Source organism: Bos grunniens, chromosome 15 (genome assembly GCF_055505025.1).
Source record: "Bos grunniens cultivar Pamir isolate PY7600 chromosome 15, Bosgru_T2T1.0, whole genome shotgun sequence".
Lineage (NCBI taxonomy): Eukaryota > Metazoa > Chordata > Mammalia > Artiodactyla > Bovidae > Bos > Bos grunniens.
Genome location: NC_141179.1, coordinates 14,393,114 through 14,417,251, shown reverse-complemented (window position 1 = coordinate 14,417,251; position 24,138 = coordinate 14,393,114). Strand labels below are relative to the sequence as shown.

At 43.7% G+C, this 24,138-nt stretch overlaps 2 protein-coding genes and 1 long non-coding RNA gene across 23 annotated transcripts in view; all 3 read right to left on the bottom strand.

Moving 5' to 3' along the window:
- The window catches only part of MAML2 (mastermind like transcriptional coactivator 2), a 402,210-nt gene extending 381,573 nt beyond the window's left edge, over positions 1–20,637 (bottom strand). For both annotated transcript variants that reach the window (XM_086338915.1, XM_086338916.1), the window contains exon 1: positions 18,092–20,637. In XM_086338915.1, the coding sequence (XP_086195041.1) occupies positions 18,092–18,610 (519 nt within the window). In that variant the 5' untranslated portion in view covers positions 18,611–20,637. The remainder of the gene's footprint in view (positions 1–18,091) is intronic.
- On the bottom strand, positions 3,804–4,984 carry LOC147357337 (uncharacterized). Its single transcript, XR_015141774.1, has 2 exons — positions 4,879–4,984; positions 3,804–3,881 (listed from the first exon to the last, which is right to left on the bottom strand). It is a non-coding gene; the product is annotated as an uncharacterized LOC147357337 (long non-coding RNA).
- Positions 20,638–23,290: 2,653 nt separating the features above from the next.
- Positions 23,291–24,138, bottom strand: part of CCDC82 (coiled-coil domain containing 82) — a 31,454-nt gene continuing 30,606 nt past the window's right edge. For all 20 annotated transcript variants that reach the window (XM_086338928.1, XM_086338921.1, XM_086338926.1 and 17 more), the window contains one exon: positions 23,291–23,558. In XM_086338928.1, coding sequence (XP_086195054.1) covers positions 23,490–23,558 — 69 coding nt within the window. In that variant the 3' untranslated portion in view covers positions 23,291–23,489. The remainder of the gene's footprint in view (positions 23,559–24,138) is intronic.

Sequence of the window (24,138 nt, the reverse complement as noted above, 5' to 3'; positions counted from 1 at the left end):
TTGACACTACTGTAATAGTGGAACTACATAGAAAATTAGGCACTTTGCCATCTTGAAACAAAAATTCTAACAATTATGAACACCTATATTTTCTCCAGGTACTAAGAAGACACCCATCAGCCTGGAAAACACCTTCAACCTGGATCTGAGTACACTCAAAATCACTTTTCAGCAGAGAGCTGCTGGTCTTTCCTTTAAGCTCCGTCAAAGATCTGAATCCAAAATAAGCAACAGCAAGGAGAAAAATTTAGACCAATCTTGGTTTTAGACATGAATCTGCTTCTTTGATTCAAGATCAAGTTTCTCTTCATAGCAACCTTGGAGTTCTTTTTCCCCAGACCTGCGGGTTGACTTACCAGACTCATAAGAAATAAAATCTAGGCTTTCATGAATTAAAAGTTTTCTCACTTCAACTTGTATTCTGACAAATTAATGAATTAAAAAATAAAACAAAGCAAGACTCTCTTTTTCCAGTTTCTCTTATTCTAGATTGGATGTGCCCAGGGTGTCTGACATCCTCATGCCATTCATGACTGCCATTCTTTCTAGGCGAGTCATTGCTTCGAAAATATGTGTGGGTGTGCTTCTGGGAGCTTAAGACACTCAATGTCCTCATCGTAGATGCAAATTCAGTGGTGCATTTGGGGCCCAGCTACTGCACTCTGCCAGCTGGGTGCCCTGCAGAACCCAGGGGTCAGGACGGCTCTGGTCACTAGCGGAGTTAGCACAGGCCAGGGAGCCACTTAGCTGTCTCTAAAATGGGTATAATAATACCCCAGGGGATAAACAGAGATAGCTTGTGTATACACATGTGACAAACTGCAGATTTGCTATTCAAAAGTAAGATATTATTAGCATTCCTCAGCTGCTCTGACTTTGTTTCCCATAATTAGAATAAAAAAGCTACACTCACGGTATTCGCAAAACAGGGTTTCTGTGAGAACTGCATGGCTTGTGCACATGTAGGGAAACACAACGGTGACTGTTGCAAATGCCAGGCCCCGCTTCTGCCTGCTGTCTGACATCCTGCTGTGCTTCCATCTCCTTTCGGTCCCGGTGCTAACTTCCTGATCGTCGCTTTTCTGTTTCTATAGCTAAAGACAGATAATATTCTTCTTTTCCTCCAAAGGAGCCTTTCAGTCATTTCTCCTTAATTCTCAAATTTCAGTGACAGCCAACAAAATGATCACAACTGCTTTAGGGAACAGAAGGTGGCTGACACGGCTTCCCTCACTAGTGGCATCAGAACCGGCATCTTGCACAGCCTGGCCAAAGCAGCACCCAGCCTGGACCGGCAGGACCCCTGTGCGGGCAGCTGTCCTGGCTCAGAGCAGGCACCAGCCAAAGAGCTCATCTCCCAGCTCTGAGGGTAACCGTTTAGGGTCATCACTTTCCACCTCCCAGAGTGCTTGCTTCCTTTTAATCAACACAGATCCATCTCCAGTCAGCCACTTAAGGACCAATAAGCTGTGCATTATTGTATTACTAGTTAAACGGATCATTCCTTTGCTTCCTCTCTGTCCCTACACCCTTTCCCATTAAAATATAAACTCCATCCAACAGGAACTCTGTCTCTTCTGTGTGGTCCAAGGGCCTGACACAGGACCCAGTATACAGTAGGTGCTCAATACGTGTCACTTCTATTCCATAATCCTTTCCTTTGCATCAATATTTTCTACTCATGAGATAGTGGGCTACAAAATTACAATCTGGGAACAATCTAGATCATCATGTCCCTTTATCCTTCAAATAACTGTGTCACTGGAGCCATGTTTTTAATCACATTAAGGCATATAAATATATGCCTGACTTTATATATATACACACACATATATATATAAAGACATAAAGATGTTTATATATATTATATTTAATATAGATATACACATGTGCCTTAGTGTTTATATATATGTTATATATGCTTTATATATATATATTACTAAGTTTTTACTCATATGTCTATATTATTTACATATGTGTATATATTATATGGGCTTCCCTGGTGGCTCAGAGGCTAAAGCGTCTGCCTCCAATGTGGGAGACCCATGTTCAATCCCTGGGTTGGGAAGATCCCCTGGAGAAGGAAAGGGTAACCCACTCCAGTATTCTTGCCTGGAGAATCCCATGGACGGAGAAGCCTGGTAGGCTACAGTCCATGGGGTCGCATATATAATTACATACGTTGTTGTTTAGTCGCTAAATCATGTCTGACTCTTTTGCGAGCCCATGGCCGGTAGCCCACCAGGCTCCTCTGTCCATAGGATTTCCCAAGCAAGAATACTGGAGTGGGCTGCCATTTCCTTCTCCAGGGGATCTTACCGACCCAGAGATCAAACCCACACCTCCTGATTGGCAGGGAGATTCTTTACCATTGAGTCACCTGGGAAGCCCCCACATAACTTTGTATATGTACATACATACTATACATATTATACAAATAATATATACACAGATATATAATATACCCGTAATTAAACAGGAAGTGGAGACTCTGGAGGCCCATCACATATCCCTGAAGGATTCTTAAGACATTTCTAGTTTAAAAGTCACTAATCCTAGTCTTCACACAACGAATATTTACTGTGAATCCAAAACATTCCAGGAACTGCTCAGGGCTGGGAATACATGGGGTGAACAAGACAAGATCCCTGGTCTCATACAGCTTATACCCCATGGAGAAAGACAGGAGGTGCACGATAAATAAGGAATCAACATGAACTCAGACAGTGATAAAAGTTATGAAGACAACAAAACCTCTATGAAGGGGATAGGGGAAGTCGAGTGAGAAGAGATCAATGCTGTATGTCTACATGAGTTAGAGCAGCCAGGGAGGTCTCTCCAAGAAGGTGGTACATAGGCCAAAAAGTGTATTTCAAGAATAATCCAACCAAGCAAAGCGCTGATGAATGCAAATCTTTGGTGTTGCAGACGGGGATACTAAGAAACAAAAGAGGACTGGTCCCAAGGTCATGCTGTTAGTTAGCAGTGAAATTTGGACCAAATGGAGATCTGTCACTCCATACTTACCACTGGGATATAATATTCTCTCTCCTACTCTCTGCCATTTGGCATACTCATGTCTTCTGGAGCAATTTTCTTTCAAAAGAATTTTCCCTATACTCTTTCATACATTTCCTCACTTCTATTTTCTCTGTAAAGTCACCCATACAATCAACTTGTGTCTCTACATACTAATAATACTATATTATATAGATGAAAAGTAACCATGATAAACAAAGGGTGTGTGTGTGTAATAAGAATTTGGGGCACATTTTCTACGCAAAAGTAATACCCAATCTACTGGGTAAAAAAAGGAACACAACTTCCTTTATCTTAGAATTTTTAAAAAGAAAAGCTACGTTGCAAAACATAATATGAAGCATTTTCAACTTAAAAAAAAATCTTAGAAGTAAAGCTAAGGAATTTAGAAGTTCCTAGGAAAAATATCAGCATCCCAGGTGGTGCTAATGGTAAAGAACCCTCCTGCGAATCCAGGAGATTAAAGAGATTTGGGTTCAATCCTGGGTCAGGAAGATCCCCTGGAGGAGGGCATGGCAACCCACTCCAGTATTCTTGCCTGGAGAATCCCATGGACAGAGGAGCCTGGTGGGCTACAGTCCACAGGGTTGCACAGAGTCAGACACAACTGAAGCGACTTAGCAGGCATGCACAGGAAAAAGATCACCATGTTTCTGGCTCTACTCTAATAGAGAAGCCGAGTGTGTCAACCATTTGAAACAAAGTAAACAACAACCACAACTAATGCCCATCTTGCTTTGTGAAAGAAAATGCACTGGACTCACCGGGAGCCAAAGATGTGATCCACAGGCCCGCAAGATTCTAGGAGTTGTAAAGATTCAATTTGTAGAGCTGTGCTCTAACTAAATCAAGAGAGAGGGAAGAAAAGGGTACTATTAAAGAAATTCTCAAGATTGAATATTTGGTTGGGTAAACTTTCCTTTCTTGGTTTGGAGCAGATTCTGTGTATTTCTTTTTCCAGTTCTATTAAATCCTTAAACAGATCTGAGTTTTAAGGGCTTAGGGCTGCCCTTGCAAAATAGATGATTACACTCTCTGTTTAGGGTTTTAGTGATATGGGGGGAAAAAAAAAAAGGAGGCAATGGATTAAATTCCCCTCCTCCAGGTCAATTTCCCAGTGACTCTCTTTTGTAGTTCCCATTTAAAGCAGAAACATGTTTTAAAAATGAAGTGGTGACATATAAAATCCCATCCATTAATCCGCATTTTTCAATTGTTGTGTATATGAAAGAGAGACAAACAGATGGAGAGACTGACGCATACAGAAAAAAGATTACTTAATTTTTGAGGAAGGAAGGCTCTACAAGAATATGTTTCTTTTCAGAAAGTCAATTTAATAAAGCAAACTCTAGTCCTACAACTGTGTTGCTCATACTGGAATCCTAAATCCCATTAAATAGGGTCAGATATAGAGTGACATACAGTAGACTTTTGAGCCCTTTGGACAGCAAGGAGATCAAATGCTCAGTTAGTAAAGAATCCTCCTGCAATGCAGGAGACCCCAGTTCGATTCCTGGGTTGGGAAGATCCACTGGAGAAGGGATAGGCTACCCATTCCAGTATTCTTGAGCTTCCTTTATGGCTTAGCTGGTAAAGAATCTACCTGCAATGTGGGAGACCTGGGTTTGATCCCTGGGTTGGGAAGATCCCCTGGAGAAGGGAAAGGCTACCCACTCTGGCATTCTGGCCTGGAGAATTCCATGGACTGTATAGTCCAAGGGGTCGCAAAGAGTCAGACACGACTGAGCGAATTTCACTTTCACTTTCACTTTCATAGTGTGATATATAGTCCTTTGGACAGCAAGGAGATCAAATCACTCAATCCTAAAGGAAATCAACCTGAATATTCATTGGAAGGACTGATGCTGCAGTTGAAGCTCCAATACTTTGGCCACCTGATGTGAAGAGCTGACTCACTGGAAAAGACCCTGATGCTGGAAAAAACTGGAGGCAAAAGCAGAAGATGAGATGGTTAGATAGCATCACTGATTCAAAGGACATGAATCTGAGCAAACACCTGGAGAAAGTAGAGGACAGAGGAGCCTGGCGTGCTGGAGTCCATGACATTGAAAAGAGTCGGACAGGACTTAGCTGCTGAACAACAATGTAGAGTTACATGTTCATGACTTCCAGGAACGGTGCTGAGCAGTTAACACGGCTGTACCCTTGCCCTCTGCCACAGTTGGCTGGACCTTGCTTCCAAGATAACTTCAGACCCTCCTCATGAACACTTCCTCTAAAAACCAAAACATTTTCACCCTTGACACCTCTTCTTTCCCTTCCTCCTGTTCATGCTCAGTCACTCAGTTGTGTCCGACTCTTTTCAGTGCTATGGACTATAGCCTGCCAGTTTCCTCTGTCCATGGGATTTCCCAGGCAAAAATATTGGAGTGAATTGCCATTTCTGCCCCAGGGGTTCTTCCCCACCCAGGGATCAAAGCAGCATCTCCTGCTTGGCAGTTCAGTTTCTCAGTTGTGTCCGACTCTTTGTGACCCCATGGACTGCAGCACACCAGGATTCCCTGTTCATCACCAACTCCACAGTTCAAAAGCATCAATTCTTTGGCGCTCAGCGCTTGGCAGGCAGATTCTTTACCACTGAGCCACCTGGGAGCCCCTCCGTTCTTCCTAGCAGATACATTTAAGGAGAAATTGAAGGTTGAAAAAGAGAAGCAAAATATCAGGGAAGTATTCAAAGTGTATCAACTGAAAAGGGTCCTCAGAGGCAGACCAAGACACTTACCAAGTGCCCCTCATTGTTTTTCCAGGAAGGAAAGTTAGCACCCAGGGATGTAAAAGGGCTTGACTAAGTTGCTACTAGCTGGTATCAGTCAGAGCACGGGGACCTTCAACATTCAATTCCCAGGCCAGTCCTCTCAATTATCACTAATAAGTATAAGAAGGAAAATATAGTATTACTGTATCACTCCCTCTTTATTTATTTGTTCATTTATTGTGATGCATAAGAGGGAAAAAATGAGGCACTCAGAATAATTTGTTACCAAGAAAAAAAAAAATACAAAAACAACAACAAGGGGAGACATTAGACACTCTGCTCTTCAAGACAGAATATGTTTACTTTCCCCCAGGCGCCATACTCACTGGCAAAGTCTTCTGTGACCTAGAAGACCGAAGGCAATTACATTGCCGATATATATCTGCTATGCTGCTTGACTCTCCCAGGGGCAGCATAAGAGTGCAAGGGGAGTGACGTCTTTATGAGGTTAACCCTTTTCTGTTTCAAGAGGAGACAACCAAAGGCAGATGTATTCTGTGAAGCGTAACAAGAATCGCTGGAAATTTGGTACTTAGGAGGAACGACAGCACCAAGCCGTCATCCGGAAGGGAAAAAATAAATTGTGCAGAGGAGCAGTGAGCTGGTGGAGCCTATGAGAACACTGATGTCCATGAAGTGAAAGTGAGATGGTAAAATAGCAGGGTGGGGAGCTGAATTATAATACAGGGTGAAGAGACTAAGGAGGAAGCAAGGAAACTAATGTCTGTTAAGCTCTACCACGTGCCAGACAACATGGTGGGTTCTTTTATGTATTATTATCATTATACAATCCTCACAACCTTTGGAGATAATTTCTATTATCCCAAAAAGCAGAAAGTGAGTCTTCAAAGATGTTAAGTAACCAGTCCTGGGGTAATACACCTAAGAGACCAGACTGTCTTCCATGCTAAGCTTTTCTGGTTCTGCTTCAGTCAACTGCTACTAAGTTGCAAACCACCCTCAAAACTTAGTGGCTTGAAGCAATTACGCAATATTTCCCATGATCCTCTAAGCTGTCTGGGCAGGTCCTCTGCTGACCCCTCGGGGGCCCATTCACTCACCTGGCTGCACTGAGCTGGAGAATTGGCTGATCTAAGATGGCCTCACTCCTGTGTTGGCAGTGGGTGCTGGTGGGAGGCTGGGGCACCTCGGTTCTCAGCATGTGGATGCTCATCCTCCAGCTGGCACGCCCAGCTTCATGATACAGTGGTCTCAGTGTCCCAAGCAGGTTGTTTTATTTTTCTGTTGGTTTGTTTGCCATTTTACTAAAGTATGATTGACAATAAAGAGCTGTATCTATTTAACATATACAACTCAATGAGCTGGGGATAAGTAAACACCCAGAAAACAATCATCACCATCAAGGTCAAAAACATATCCATCACTTCCCAAAGTTTTCTCCTGTCCTCTATTTTTATTTACTTATTTGTTTATCCATGGTAAGAACACTTAAGACTAACCCTTAACAAATTTTAAATCCAGAAGGACTTCTTAAAGCCCATCCTCAGAAGTAGCGCAATGCCATTTTCTGTCACATACTTTTGGTTAAAACAAGTCACAAGGCTATTCAAGTTTCAAGGGAAGAAAGAGCATCCACTTCCCAATGGAAGGAGAGTTAAAGTCACATTACGAAGGGCATATGGCACGGAAGGAATCATGGGATCACTTAAAAAACAACTCACCATAATCTCTGAACTCTGTGTTCCTTCTACTACCAAAGTGAAGTGAAAGTCGTTCAGTAGCGTCTGACTCTTTGCGACCCCATGGACTACAGAGCCTATGGAATTCTCCAGGCCAGAATACTTTAGTGGGTAGCCCTTCCCTTTCCAGGGGATCTTCCCAACCCAGGAATCAAACCCAGGTCTCCTGCATTGCAGGCAGATTCTTTACCAGCTGAGCCACAAGGGAAACCTAAGAACACTGGAGTGGGTATCTGAACCCTTCTCCAGCAGATCTTCTGGACCCAGGAATTGAACTGGAGTCTCCTGCACTGCAAACCTTGAATATAAATCCCACACTACCCCTCAGTGTTCTTTTTATAGATTTATTAATGGGACTACTTTTTATAAGCGGGAATAGATGTCAGAAATTTCTAGCTCTATCTCGACTGCTACTGGAACCTGGAGTATTTGCTTTTAAATGGGTCTTAATTTTTTCACTTGTGAGAAAAGGGTTTGATCCGTTATCTCTTAAAGGGCTTATAGACTGTATACGTTGATAGAATAGTGTCTATTTTTACATCAATAGCCCTCTTGGGGGAGGGGCAAGATGGAGATGAGAGAAGGTTGGAAATGAGATGGCTTCTATTTTGCCACGTACTGCCTGTCTCATTGCTGTAGGTTAGGAATTGGGGGAGGGGGCTGGTAGTGAGCCAAGAAATGTCCTTCCCATGGGTGGTTGAAATCTTCCACGATCTGGGTGCTGTTCGGATCATCTCCATTTATTATATTCTAAGGCGGCATGGGTCCTCCAGCATTATACCAAGAATAAGAGTACAAGCCCTTGCTCTAAGCGTGTCTAGACCAGGTTAGACAAAACATTTCCCATACAACACACACTCACAGCAGCGAAGCCGACAGTGGAGGCAAGAAGGCTCTTGAGCTGGTCTCTTCCTGAGGGAGCCGGGAGCGTTCTCTGAAAGATATTGTTGCCTAGTCTTTGCAAGATCAGGTTCCCAAGGAGAACACTGATGTTTAATTTAGCACAAAGACAGCTCAGAATCTCTCTCTGGGGGACTGAGCCTGCAAAAAGACCCACATGCAAAGAATCTAAGCGAGAAAAAGAAGCTCTTGTCGGTGCAATGGCTACAGGACTTGGGCGCAACTCTCCTAAACACGCGCTTGTGCCTGGTGTTTCTGTCAGGAGGACCGCTGCTCTTTCTCGTTTACCCTTGTGTCTGTACTTTGCTCTTTTTCATCACCTCTGTGAAACAACCAAAGAGGATAATACCACCAGCACACAGGTTTTGCTGTCTGAAATTACACGGTGCAGTGTGGCAATCACATGTGCAAGCCTTAGCCGGTTTAGCAAGTATGGGCCTACTGAGGTGAACAACAATGAAAAATTAGCTTCTCAGCTGCTCGGCCAGAGGATGTTTTTATTTTTACATAATTTAGACTCCAGAGACCTCCAGAAATGAGCAGTGTACACTGAAGTACGGCAATCGTCATTCCAAAGACACAGCACAGTACACACTGTATTCAATTAAGCCACTTCTTTGCACCCTGGTTACCATGACTCTAAGAGATTATACTATGTATCCAACAAAGCCCTGGTAAGTTATTAGCAGCTGAAGCAAACTTTGGCCTTAAGTAAATTTTCTGGGGAAAAAAAAAGACAAGACATGTAATTAACTTTCTGTTCAAATTCTTCAGAGCTACCTGAAAAGAAGCCTGTTGTGCAGTGAGGAATTCAAGATGCTGGGCTTCATGTGGGTGAGAGTTATTAGAGTGCTGGAAAACTCAACCACATTTCTGACAAAAGAGAACTTTTAAAACGACAATGTTAATGATTCCACACTAACATAGGAACCGGCTATGACTCAGGAAGCAAGAACACTGTTAAAAACAAATATCAAGCACAACGAACCCAACACGAGTTTGATTGTACCTTGCCACAGAATATTATCCTTCAAGAGGAGGAGGAGGGTCTGAGTTTAAATGATGGGGAATAAAGAGACTAAAAGAAAAGTTTTAACTACAGTCTGTGCTGAGTTAGAACCAGCAAATCTGTCCTTGTTCAAACATCATCCACCGAGAACAAGACTATTCTCATTCTAATCCTGTCACTTCACAGAAACACTGTGCTTTTGATTAAGAATCATCCTCACAGAAACTTGCTTTGAAACCTTGGCAACATTCTCCTCGCATTTCTTATGGAAAGTCACACTTGAGGAGGTACTGAGCAAAGAAGAGATTCCAGGCGAAGAACCACATCAAGGCTTGACGTTTTCAGCATGCTCCAGGTCGGGGTTGGGAAGAGGGCAGATTCGGGCTGCGTGTTTGTGTGCGGCTGCTGTGAGAGGACGGATTCCCTAGCAACTCGAGAGAGGGACCTGGCTCTCAAAAGCGCACATTTAAATCTCCACAGCAGGGAACTGCTACCTCTTTGTGACTCTCTGACCAGATTCCCTTAAGAATTATTCATCAGTCTGAATGAATAATTCAGTTAAATTGGTAAATTTGGACTCTTCATTCTAATCATTCCAAATTCTCAACAGATAGTCCCAATTTCTCATTGACTCACACAACCCACCCACCATACTCCCTGGGCAACTGAATGGAAACCGAGCCTTTATTCTTGAAGAGGCAAGGAGTCAATCTCTGACTCTAGTCAAGTTCTAGATGAGGCATCCTGGAGTCCCAGGAGTGGAAGAGATATTAATTGATCTTGTTCTGAAGAAGGGTACTAGTCAACCCATTTCAGAGAAATGTAAACCCGTCCCAGACAGCATCTCCATAGTAAACTCCTTAAGGAAACTGGATAATGTGGTATACTTCACTATCCATTTAAAATAAATAAAAAGAGAAAAGCCGTATCCTTCCACAAAATATCCCTGACATCCTCTTGGAGGTAGAATCCTGAGCGGGAAAACCGTGACTCTGACTTGCATATATCACTTCTCACGTTAATAAGAACAACAGTTAAAAGTTACTGAGCCTCCTCTAGGTGCTAGGAAGTTACCTCCCTCACTCACCAACCCTATGTAGTTAGTTTTAGGACTATCATTCCATTTTACAGGTGAGAAAACTGAGACTGGAGAGTTTAATTAACCAAGAAGTGGTGAGCCACTGAGAGAGGAGCTGTGATTTGAAACTAGATCGTCTCTCCCCCACCCCAGATTCTTAAGTGCTATGCTTATCTTGCCTCTGTCAGCTGATGTTAAAACATCCCCACCCATTTCAGACTGTAAATTCTAAAAAGACAAAGGCTATATCAAATTGCTCATCGTGGATATATTCATTGTCTTTGTATAGAATAAATTATTTATTGAATTAATGGATAAGTTCCCCAAACTCTAAAGAGCACCCATGTTCACAATCGTGATAAGAAATTTCAGGACTTTTGCTAAAACCATTAAGACCCACGGGGACCACAGTGCATGTCAAATACTGTTATAGCCATTCCTTTGACCCTACTCTCTACCTTTATTCAAGCCTCACTGAGAATGTGTAAACCTCTCTCTACATCCTCTCTCCAAGGAAACAGAACAGCTTTCATTCTTTCCACCCAACCCTTGGATATGCGTAGGAAAGGGCCAGAGCTGAGCGGTGGAGAGAGAGCCCACAGGAGCTGTGCTTGGTATCTCAGCATCCTGCCTCCAGTCAAGGCCGGAAGGAGTTGCTAGTTCTTCCCCTTGGCCATCCACTCCACCGGGAGCCATCCCTGTGCTCTGTGAACATGGACCAAATAGGGGAAACTGCTACCGACCGACCTCAGGGCAAGTAAGATGTCTGTAACACACCGGCAATTAAAAAGCAAGGAAGAAAGCCAGCGCATCTCAAAGACCATCTGGACTCACAGCTTCTTATAAATTTCTGCGCACGATTTTTTGTTTGTTTGTTTTAATGAAAAGACCTTTTCCAAGTTAGTAAACTCATTTGTTGGAAAGGTCAGTTTACACATCCAGAGAACCCACGGGGGCAATCCTGATTTGAGCTGGAAGGCCTAGCCAGCCTATCAAGAGAGGTGTAGCTGGTTCTGCTTCTTGTAGCTTCTCTTCTGCGTCTAGCAACTGTGCTTTTAAAACCATCTCCTTTCGATGCCAAAGGCCATGTCACACTGTATATAACTCACAGTGAATGGGAGAAGTGTGTAAATAGCAAGGCATTAAGCAGCTCAAGGGACTTGAAGATAGGTAATAGAGAACACTTAGGCAGTGCGCGATGAGAAGAGGCTGCTGGAGGGGAAATGTAATACTTGTCTTCAAGTATATGAAGGATTGTTATTGCTTCAGAGACACTGACTCCTCTGAGCCTTCCTTGCCAGACCATTTCCCAGGGCCTCTGATACACTCTTCCCTGGTGGCTCAGATGGTAAAGAATCTGCCTGCAATGCAGGGGACTCGGGTTTGATCCCTGAGTCCGGAAGATCCCCTGGAGAAGGAAATGGTTACCCACTCCAGTATCCTTGCCTGGAGAATCCCATGGACAGAGGCGCCTGGTGAGCTACAGTCCACGGGGTCACAAAGAGTCGGAGGCAACGGAGTGACTTTCACTTCACTGATACACTCTTGCTGGAGCTCGAGACCCTCCGGGGTGGGAGGATCGACTTTGCATGGGCCCCTCACTGCTCACATCCAACCACAGGGTCAGCCAGGCTCCACTCTCTGTCCCCAAACAACCAAGGTTTACCCAGATCTGCACTCACTGGCCCCGGTGCTCACTTCCATCTTCTCTCTTGCTCTTCCCAGGCCTGCTGGGAACCTACATTCTCCTTACAGCACTGCCTGACCTGGGTTTGACTCTCTCTGCTGCTGGACAACTAACAGCACTCTTGTTTTGAGTACCCACTATGTGTCAGGCACTACATTAACTGTTTTGCTAAAGAATATTAGCTTTATTTTACAGATGAAGATTTCCCAGGTGGTGCAGTGGTAAACAATCCACCTGCCAGTGCAGAAGTAGGCTAGAGATGTGGGTTCGATCACTGGGTCAGGAAGATCTCCTGGAGAAGGTAATGGCAAGCCACTCCCGTATTCTTTCTTGGAGGACCCCATGGACAGAGGAGCCTGGCGGGCTGCAGTCCATGGGGCTCCAAAGAGTCGGACATGACTTAGTGACTAAACTACAACAAAAATCCAAAACAGCAATATCACATAGGGCCACTTTTAAGGAAAGAAACATCCTTGTCCATCCTTGAACAGAGCACCTCCAAAGACAATAGTGCTGTGTTAAGATCATGTCTGCTTATATTGATGCCCATAGTTCCAACCAAATGAGATTTTATACTTGAGACAGATTATAACAACTATCCAATTTGGGTTGCTACTGAGCAACAGATGAAGATACTTACACCCCAAAAGAAGAAAATTATTTCCCCAAGCTCACACAGGTAGAAGATGTGAAGTAGGGATCATACAAGATTCACCTAGAAAATCTGTGCATGAAATTCTTCTACTTATCAAATCTCTAAGCCTCAGTTTCCTTATTTGTAAACTAGTCTAATGTTGCCTACTCACCTCTCTCTTTTTTTGAGCATTATATAAACACATAATAACAGTGTCTGGATATTCTAGGGCCCAATACATATTTATTCTTTTCTCTTTGAATTTCTTCTTCAGTTTTGGTCCATTCTACCCAGTTAAGCATTTCACTGTTACTGTGTAAACATGGTGTTGATTTGCCAACTAGCCTGTAAGTAAGAAGGGACTAGGTATTTAGCTGTATTTTCCCATTCTCCCACAGAACTTGTTAAAGTGTAAGGGAAATCATCATGAAAATGCAGAAAAAAGAATTTAGAATTGCTTTCATTAAACATGATCCTACCTATGAATGTATAAAAGAGACAGAATTAAAGCACAAGGAAGTCGTGGAGTCCACTTGGAATGGTTTAGCTGCCACGCATAGCAGAACTGGATTTTTTTTTTCCCCAAATTTCCCTAATAAGCTTTTGGAGATTAAATAGCAGGGCTAAACACAAACACACACAACAACAACAATGAAAACAAAAACAGCTACTCAAGCTACTTCATTTGAAAACCCATGTTTGTCTTGTAACTTAACAAAAGGTTTACCGGCATAGGGGAGTCATACAGCGTCAAACTTTAAGGTTTAGAAAAACTTGATAAACATTACCTAGCAATGATATTATTTCAAAGAAAACAGAGGCCTTCTATAAACAAACATTGACCTAAACAAGCAAGATGTCTTGGTGACATAATTGCATTACTCTGCTGGCAAAACAAGCTTTCCATCCATTTTTGATAAAGGATTGTACCAACTTCTCTCTCCACTTGAACTCTTTTGCCTTTGTGAGATCTTATATTTACTGGAAAGAAGTCATAGGAAGGTCCTGGATAAATAAGAACTCTCTCTTTATTATTTTGTTCTGGAAAACAGAACAAAAATAGGTCAGTTCTTAAGGAAATGATGGCTGCATATATAAATAATGTAAACACTCCTATCACTGTCCCAGGGAGGATATTCATCACATGGACAGCTACAGACTCGCAGATCTGGCCAATGAAGTGTTTCTATTCTCAGCCCCCATCCCACGCACAGCCCTCCAATTCTGAATTGTCAATTGGAAACTTGATTATTATCAGTTAAAAATAACTGGGGAACTCTGGCAATGATTTAACTTGTTTGACTTTCTTAAGCTAACAATTAACATTTTAGACTATTGTTGACAAAATATTTAACTTTCCTGTACCATTTGTGCAAACAACTTTTCTAATATTCCTGACACACTCTGACAGACACACCTTTCCGAAGCTGCTTAGGTCTGTGCAAGGGCCGTAAAAGACCCTAAACACTTTCACACTGTTGCACATTTTAACTAGGATTTCCTGGGACCTCTGAGAACGCTTAAGTACACTGATAACTCAGTTTTATCTTGACAGCACTGAATTTGAAATATAATCCCTCTATTTACAATAAAAGCTATTTCACTATTTAAAACAGACACTGAAAGCTTAAGTACACTTTTAATCCCTGGAAAAACTGGTATTATGATTCCTTGTTTAGCATTTATTATTAGTAATACTAGTAATAATGCCTTGCATTTCTGCAGTGCTTAATTTTTTCCAAAGACTATCCAGAAACACACACATTCATTTCTTTTCTCAACAAGCCAGGGCAGCATTATTGTTCTGTCTTGCAGATGACTGCTAAGTAACTTGTCCTGGGTCACCCAGCTGGTTAGTGATCAAGCAGGCCCAGAACCGAGGATACAGATTCCTTGTCCGATCTGTTTTCTTTCCTCCACACTATGTTAGGGAGAAGATAATCTCTGAAGCCAAAGATGACTTGGAACCACTTATCTATCTATCCTAGCAACACAGTCTAAGCAACAACAACAACAAAAAGGAGCCTGTCTCAGGCAAAAGGGAAAGATTAATAATGCACCACGGAAGCTCTAAACCTTTCTGTCCCATGGACCAGCAATTATTCAGTTTCACAGTTCATTCAAAGACTCAAACATACTTCACCGGGAAATGATTTAGTGCTGAAAGCCTGCTCCAAGTGGTTAGAAAGGCAGACCTGCTTAAACCCTTACAATCCAGGCCCTCCGAAAGGCCCTGTTCCTGCCGTCTCTGCAGTAAAGGGGCTTCCTCTGAACTTGAACTTGAGCTAAATGAAGAAATTGGCTGAGTAAGGGCTACAGAATTAGGCTATGTGGACAGAATTAGAACCGGCTTGGAGGTTATTCTGACATTGTTCTGGAAACTTAGGCTATTGAAAATCTCAGACATTGTACATGTCTTGCGGTATCACGCCCCTCAAAGTCAACAATTACCCAAAGAATGGAGGTTCTCTTTCCACTCTCACTGAAAAATTACTGACTTTATACACGGCATTGTACTAGCAGGTATGCAGGATACAGACCTCTCGTCTGAGGGCACTGTGCATATTCGATTTTAGATGATCAATATTTTCTCCCTTTCTTCAAAGGACATTTATGGCCACTTAGGGCATACGAATAAACTATTAAAGGGATACCTTCCACACACCGAGACAGAAATCAATCTGGTTATGGACAGAGCAGTAAGAAGGGACACCCATTCTGTGCAAAGGCCCCTTTAAATGGATGGTGTTTCTGAAAAGAAGAGCCTGAGTGAAGTGAGACCAGCAGATTTAACTGGCTTAGTGAATCACTCCCAAACGCCCAGGCCTCCCCTTTGGACACAATGTTATCAGGTTAATACAGTACTTGCATCACCATCTCTGAGTACTATGCTGAGTAACAAAGAGCCAAATTTAGAAGCTAAAATGGAGAAGGGAATTTCCAATAACCAAAAGGGGGGTGGTGGATCACCCCTTGTCATGGCACAGGTCTGCAGTGAAAAGCCACCATCAGAAATACACTGGTCTTTTCACTCCTTACATGCACAGCACATCTCATCAATCCTCGTGGCGCTTGCAGAGGGAGCCCCTCTAAGGAGGTGTTTCAGGAGATGACTGATAGTGAGGAGAGAGAGAGAAAGTAGATTCCCCTTTAGAAAAGGAGAGACAGAGCAGCTACCTCTGGCTTCTTAGGGCACTAAGCCTCCAGCCGGGAGAGGCCAGACACCTCCCAGCACGGACACTGTTGACATAAAGTTACAATCACCACTGAAGTTGGTTTCATTTCACATCCCCAAAACCCCAAGAAAAAGAGGCAGCCTCAGCTTCCTTCCAAGTAGGAGGAGAGCAAAAAAAAAAAAAAAAAAAAAATGAAAGAACAAGGCCATAAGCAGACACCTTCCTTGCAGCCGCTGGGATGTGAAGGCCACATCCAGTCTTGGCACCCAGGACAGAGATCTGTCTTCTCTGGGGCTGGGTGCCTAGTTCCCTGTATCACCCCCAGAAACACTTACCAGGAGACTGTGAAGCATACAAGGCTGTATTATTGGGAGACTTGCAGACAGATTATAAATTTACTGAGGACAATCAAGGCATTTAGATGCTTTTGGCCGCAAATGCCAGTGACACACACACATACAAACCTCATTCTTCTTTCCATTCGAGTGATTCTTTACCCACTACTCCCCACCCCCAGCATCTTTCTTTCATGAAACAAACTCCCATTGCTGTCCTAGGGAATTCCAGAGAGAGGTGAGGATATAGCAGGTGGAAAGGAATGGAAATTAGGCCTGAAAGCATGAAATAACCCCACAGGCTAACTGTATCCAAGGATAAAACAACAAACATTGAGCAGTTTAACTGTTAGCTGTTATCTCTCGTCTGGAATTGGCACCAGGAAGTTGCAGTTCTAGGCATCCCAGGCAAAATGTGTGTGTGTGGTGGAACAGAACAGAACCAATTCAGCCCCCAGACTTTCTAGAAACTTCACCACCAGAGACCCAGGCCAGGGATACGGAGGAGCCACAGAGAAGCTTCCAGGGGCCTGGCTAGAGGATGCTCTCTCCCCAGAGCTCCTTCTCAAGCTCCCTCCAAGAAAGAGTTCGAGCCAGTGCCTTCCTCTCCTTTGGGCTTTTTGAGGACATTTCAGCTTGGATGGCCATTTCCTGTTGCTGACTTTCATTAGGGCTGGCTTGGGCACATGGGAGCTGTTCCACGAGTGGACACGGGACTTCTGAAGCCCCAAGGAACTCAGAAACGGAGGAAGCTTGCAGGGCCACAGGGCTGCGGGGCTCCACCTTCTACCCAGAGGCCGTGGCCCCAGCAGCTTTGGGGGGAAAGCCCGCACAGGCCAGGCGATCACCTGACCAGGACTGGCATCAGAAAACAATGAGTCAAGGACTACTCCCTTTGGGGTGGGGTGTGTCTGCGCCTCTGAGGAAGAACTTCCAGCCAGAAGCCTAATCACAACTCTCAGGTCGGGTACTCTGTCGCCAGGAGTGGCAGAGGACAAGGCACTTTCTAGGACGAAAAACTGGAAACAGCCCCTTGGTGCCTGCACACTTTACTGAAGGCTGCAAGTCAGCACTCTCTGATTGCAGTGCCTGCGGAAAGAAGCTAGGTGGGGACAGTGGGGGAGTCTGTAGGAAACCAGGGAGCAGGCCTCTCAAAAACATTCCCTCACCCGTCTTGGGGAGAATTCCCCAAGTTTTTGAGTGAGGGGGCGCTCAGGGAACTTGCTCTGTTAGGGATGACCACTTGTGTTCTCTTGACCCAAGGAGAAGGGGCCACTTCAAAGAAGGAAAGGGAAATGGGACAAGAAGGAAAAGGCTTGGCTAAAGGTCAGCTGGACTGGCTGCTAAGCAAACGCTTTCAGGCTAAGCATGGCTTGCTGGGCCTAATCAGCGCTGGCCTGCCAAAGCGAGAGGTTCCTTGAGGCAAGGCCTTCTTCAGTGGCTCAGATCTTGCAGCTTGGAGCCAACCTTTCTGCAATCTGCCGACCCCAGAGAAAACTCTGGGAAACTCAAGTTTCTTACCCTTTAAGAAATACTCTACAGGTGGAGGAAAACCAATGCACAAGCAACCGCAGAACTTGAGGAGGAAGGGTTTAACAACACAGCACCAACCGGACGCCCAACGGCCTTTGGGGTGGTCAGGTGGCGCCGCAGCCCTCCGCACTGTCTTCCACTCGGCATCAGGCCGAGACCAGCGTCCGCCCTGACCGAAGGCCACAAGACCACCGACAGAATGAGGAGAAAACCAGGTGTCTTACCGCAATGAGGGCCGAGTTCCTCTGGTCCCCTGGGGTGGAAGCCGGTGGCTGTTGCTGCTGCTCGCCATCGATCCCACCACTGCCACCACTGCTGCTACTGCTCCGCAGGTGCTGCTGGTGGTGATGATGATAGTCCGGCGGGGGCGCTGGGGCCGCGGGCGCTGCCGTCTGGGAAGCCGTCGGAGGGGCGGCAGGCGCCGGCGGAGGGGCTGTCGCGGTGGCAGTGGAGGCAGTGGCCTTGGTGTGCTTGCCGGCCTTCCTGGCCCCCTGGCCGTGCTGGACGAGGCTCAGGAGCTGCAAGGTACTCTCTCTTTCCCGGTCCGAGCTCTCGGCCCTACCCCGTTCGTAGCGTCCTTCACAGCTCAGGTGGTGCTGGCGGCAGACGGCGATGCGAGCTCGAAGGCGCTCCACGATGGCACTGTGCACTCTCGGGGTGACCGAGCCCCCTCCAAGGAGCCCCGCCCCGGGGGCCCCCCCTAGCCCTCCCGTGGGGGCCTGCGGGGGCGCTGTGTCCCCCATCTTACTGGACACAATGATTGCTGCCTGTGGGATGGTGAGGTGGTGGGAGGCTATAGCCGGTTAGCACAGGCAAATCTGCTTTTGACAATGTGCGCTCAGAGCTCAGGACCACATGAATAGAGGTCTTCAGAGGCTGGGGGCGGTGTGGGGGGGTGCGTAGTGGAGAAGGTATGGGGGAGGGGAGTGAGTAAAAAGAGGGTGAGGAGGAAGAACAGAAACCAATGGCAGAGGATAAGTTGGAAACAAACCCTGATCAACTTGCTCTAATTGTATTTGACAGCTCTGGAGAAGTTGGAGAGAGTTAGTGGGGATTCCCCCCGCCCCCCCCACCCACCAAGCTGACAAGAGCCACTAGGTACTTTGTAAACACACGATCTGGGGGTTAGAGCAAGAATTCAGGGATTGTCAAGCAAGAGACAGGAACAGACAGCAAAAGGAATTGTGAGAGGTATTAATAGAGAGCTGGACTCCCCCCCTCACCTAGTTGTTTCCGAAGATTCTTTTATGGGGATGTTTCTGCAGAGGAACCCATATCTACCATGCTCTCTGTAACCCACGGCCTTTACTTTTCCTCAATTTTTTTTTTTTTTTAAAGTGCTGTTTCAGAAGCTTTTTGAAGTCAATGTTCAAAACGTACAAAAATCAAACAGAGACTGTCTTTTGGCTTTTAATTTTTCCTCCCTTTCCCTTTGCTCCGGTGTTTTCTCCTCTTTGGGGGTGCTGTAGGATGTGGTCTTCTCCCCAAAGAGGGAGACAGCTTTTCAATTGTTAATGTCAGTAATTGGACTTCTGGACCATGCTTTTTTCTTCAGCTAATCCAATCACCGGTAAAATCCTCATTCCCTCTAAGGTTTCCCAGCCTTAAATGAAAGCAGTCTGAAGTCACTAGCCACTGAGAGAGAGATCCTTCAACATATTTTTTTTTTCCTTCTTCTTTCCCGCTTACGTTTCTAGTCCTCACCCCCGGCTCGATTCTAATACAGTATCAAGAGAGACAAACTCTTCCGAGAGTAATTTACAAACGATGGTCAAACTTACAAACTTCCAGCAAATTGCACCGAGTCATGTCCAGCCACTTTTCTGTCCACTTTTGTACATTCCATCCCCGGCCAGTGGATCTGAGGGTCTGGACTCGCAATAAGCAATGTGGTTCTATCTCTTGGATTGCTCCGCTTTTAGAGATGGAAAAGAAAGTAGCCGGTCTTTTCCTTTCTCTTTTTCCCGTCTGTTGTTCGCCGCTGGGCTGACACTGGCTCCGCCGCCCGGAGTCACGGCGATACACAGGCTTTCATTGTGCTCCGATAGGAGAGGGAGAGAAAGAGAGAGAGTGAGACAGAGGGAGAAAGAGAGAGCCAGCGAGCTGCAGGGGGGTGGGGGGCGGAGGGCGGGGGAGCGCTCGCCCGAGGCTCCCTGGTGGAAGGCGGGTGCCACTGCACGGGCGAGCAAGGCGGCCGGCGCGGGGAAAGGGGAACGCAGAGGGCCTCCCAGCGGCAAGAAGTGGAGGATCCCGAAGCCTGCGCATCTCGGCGTCGGCGCGCGCAGCTCGCACTCCGGCTCGGCTCGGGCAGGAGGGCGGGACGTTGGGGAAATTCCCCAACCTCTACCCGACTACTTCACCAGCCCGAAATGGTGCAGAAATTCCCGGCCAGGGGATGTATTTTCCCTGCCAGATCTCCGTTACGCTTCCCCCTCTCCACCCCCCGAGGATATCACTTTCATTTTTCAGTATGTTGTCAGTGACACCCCTGAGTACTCTAGCGAGAGTTGGGTGAACACGAAGGAAATGTTCCTGGGTGTCAGAAAGGGAGGCGTAGGGTGTGTGCGTATTGGGAGAAACGGAGGAGTGGGTGCAGAGAAGAAATTAACATCGTTAGCTCCTAAAGGGCAGGCAAGTCTGTCTACCTGCTAGCCTGTTTTGTCTGTCTCTGGTTAAGTCAATCTGGGATCACAAGCATATCAGTAAAAATAACTAAAATATTCTACCACGATGAAATTACAAATACCAGTTCTCAAAAAGAAAAAAAAACAACAAAGATTTTTCTGAAAATACAAGATTCCCTATGACAAACCTAATGCAAGATCTGGGGCCTTCTCGGTAGTCTGTTTACATATACAACGAGGAAAATCATTATGCAGAAGTCCAGTTTCAAGTTCACTAACACAAAACAAATAGATCTCTGACACACATTGTTGTCTCCTCATCTTCAGATAATCCTACCTTTAAGCTCTCAAAATGCATGTTGGATTCTGCCGATTACCAATTATGGAGGATAAACTAAAGTGAGCACAATATTGTTCTAGTCAGGACCATATAGTCTGTTATGCTCATTTGGAAGTCATTTGGATTTGAGGTGTCAAGCAATGGGGCTTTGTTAATTTAAACCACCTTTGGCATCTCAGTGACAAGGTCCTGCTTCAAACTGAGCTGTGGATAGAAATGAGTAAGATCAGTGCAAACACTTTAAGATTGGATTTATCTACTGTTTAGTTCTCGATAGGCTGGCCTACATTAGTTCATTTTATTTTCACGAATTCTAGAATGTTATTTTGGAATTTGGGACAAGTGCATTCTGATGGAATGTAACTTTTAACTTTTCATTGGAACATACTGCTGTCTGTCCCTTCCAAGGCTAAGTTCGTCATCACTCATGGAGAAAGGCAGAAATATCTTTTTTAGGTATGCAAATCTGAAAGGAGAACTCTCTCATGAAGTGTCATTAAAAAGTGAAGGAGTTCTGATCATTTCAGACTTGGTTTTTAAAAGGTGTATTCATTATACATTATCTTCTGTTACTATCAGCACTTTATATTCAGCAATCATACTTGATAAAAGAGAAAAACTTTAATAAATGTAAACACTGTTCACGCTACACTTCTGCAGTAGCGTGGATTTTGACAAGTAACACAGTTTTTGGTCAAAGCTGCTATTTCTAAATGATATAAACTTTTATTTCTAAGCTAGACAAGAACACACCTTAAAAACTTGTCCAGCAACAATTTAATGAATTTTCCTACTATATTCTAGTGATGTAGGACACTCCTTTACAGTCTTTTGTACACATTTGCCCTTTACAGCCATTTAAATTCAAGCCGACATCATTATCATCCACCACCTCATTTCCATTCACGTCATTACTACTTATTTAGTCACTGTTTCAGGCACAGTACTTTGCATATCTCCCTCCAATCCACCAACAATCCTGAGGGACAGGAATTATTAACCCTTTATAAATGAGGAAACTGAGGCTTATTGAAAATAAACTATTTAAACTAACTAGGAAGTAACAGATCAGGACTTGAACTCAAGCCTGATCTCAAAGCTAACCTTTCTTAACCACTGGACTTGCTGCTTCAGTATCAAGGGTGAAAAGAGTTACAGGGAAACCAGACTATACCCAGAATAGCTCCAGGGCTGCAATTACACCTCAATCAACATGCTGGAGTCTAAGCAAGTCCTATAATACCTCCAAGAAATGAGTAGTGAATAGAACTACTCATTTGAGTATGAGAGCAGACAAGTGAGAAAATATGCTCAATTATATCCAGCTGCCAATAAAATAAACATTTCTTTTTTCCTTGTCTTCCCCTTTTATGGAACTGTTCCCTGTTATATCTCTAAAGCTTCTGTAAGGGCCCTATGAATTTTTTTTAAAGCATTAGTTCCTTTTTATTTGTCCATCTGTCTTCCTCATCTTTACTGTTCCTAGCTACCTAACATAAAGCATTTAATGCTATAGTGATAAATGTCAAGATCTCAAAACTTCATAGGTATGTGAGACTTGTAAGCTTACAAACTATTTTTTGTTATATAGAATCAGTGATATTATCAATGATGATGATAAAATAATACAGTATGTCATGATACCTACTAAAGTTAACTGTAATTTTTCAACATTCTGTTTTCTTCTAGACTACTTGCTTTTGGCCCCCTGATCCATGCTAATTTTCATTTCCTGACAGCCTGGCTCTTTGCAGTTCTTTTGGCGTAATCACGTACAAAAGTCTCTTGTACTCTCCAAACACCTACTGAAGAAGCTTGCTTGGTTGCAGTGACCTCAGACATCAGCAAAACTACTTATCAGCATTTCCTGAGCAACAGTCAGAATACTGTTCTAACAAGAAAAATGTTTCAAGTCAACAAGAAGCATGACCTAGGAACTGAGTCAGCTGCCATTAAAAGTCCTTAAAGTCATTAGTGCTTTCATTTTTATAAATTAAGTGAATGCTATTTATAAGAATAGATAAAATATTTTTAACTTTCAGTTGGTACGTTCACTCTTCAGTTGGTTCAAACTTGTCTGTAGTGTCACATACAAGAAATGATGCTCCCAAAGTCTTTACAGATACTTTAGAGATCATTCTTTTGTTTTCCTTGGACTTCTTTTTTGACAAATCATTCACGATCTTCACCCTTCCCAATTGGCCATCATTTTTCCTATACTCTGCCCTATATCTTTTTGGACACCATATCTTCAACTTTCAACTGCAACTTCATATAGCTAAGGATTATTTCCATATAACAGACAAATAAGAATAGAGATGCATGATTAAAAATTTCCATTTCATACTTTTTAAAAAGGTATGCACTCTTCACATGAAAAGTCAGCATCAGCATTCTCACAACTTTGATATAAAGGCACTGTTATACAACTTTCAAATACACTTAAAGTTAGGCTTGTGTTTTCTATGTACAGTAGATAAAAGTTTTATTAGACTGCAGAGTGTTGTTTCATGGAAATTAAGATGAACATGTTTCACACAAGATATTTTGCATGAAGCTATACATAAAATATATGAATAGGTCACATGATACAGAGAAACAAGACTTGTGATCTTCACATTTACAGGAATTTACAAAATCTTCTCTGAAGGAAATGTGTTAAAATTCAAACTTCTCCTCTTTAAAGTAATCCGCCAAATTGAGATATTCTTGAAGTTGACCATATTTCTGTGTATACAATAAAAAAGCTAGTTATTTTCCTCAAAGCAGTGAAGATAAACTAGGCCTTTTCAATCTACAGACACAAATAGGAACAAGTCTATCTCATGGCAATCATGAACAAATATCTTTTTATTATAAACAGGGACTCAATTTCAAATAAGCATTTCTAATTCATAGAAAGCATTGGTAAGAGATCAAAATGAACATTATTATTAACTTCATAACTGTCTGGTAAATTATAAGTTTTCTATTATCATATTTATAGTAGAAGTGTAACAACTTCAATAACTTATTCAACAAAAATTTGTTAAACATGTAACATATATCATATACTTTGCTAATCCGCACGCATGCTAAGTTGCTTCAGTCATGTCTGACTCTTTGCGGCCCTATGGACTGTAGTCCGCCAGGCTCCTCCATCCACGGGATTCTCCAGGGAAGAATAATGGAGTGGGTTGCCATGCCCTTTCCATTGCTTTCCCTGCCTCTAAGAACAGAGTTCACCAATGACAACCAATAACAAGGGGCATAAAGAACATGGACACTGCTATGAGGGTTCGGAAGAAAGGTTATGGTTAGCTGAGGT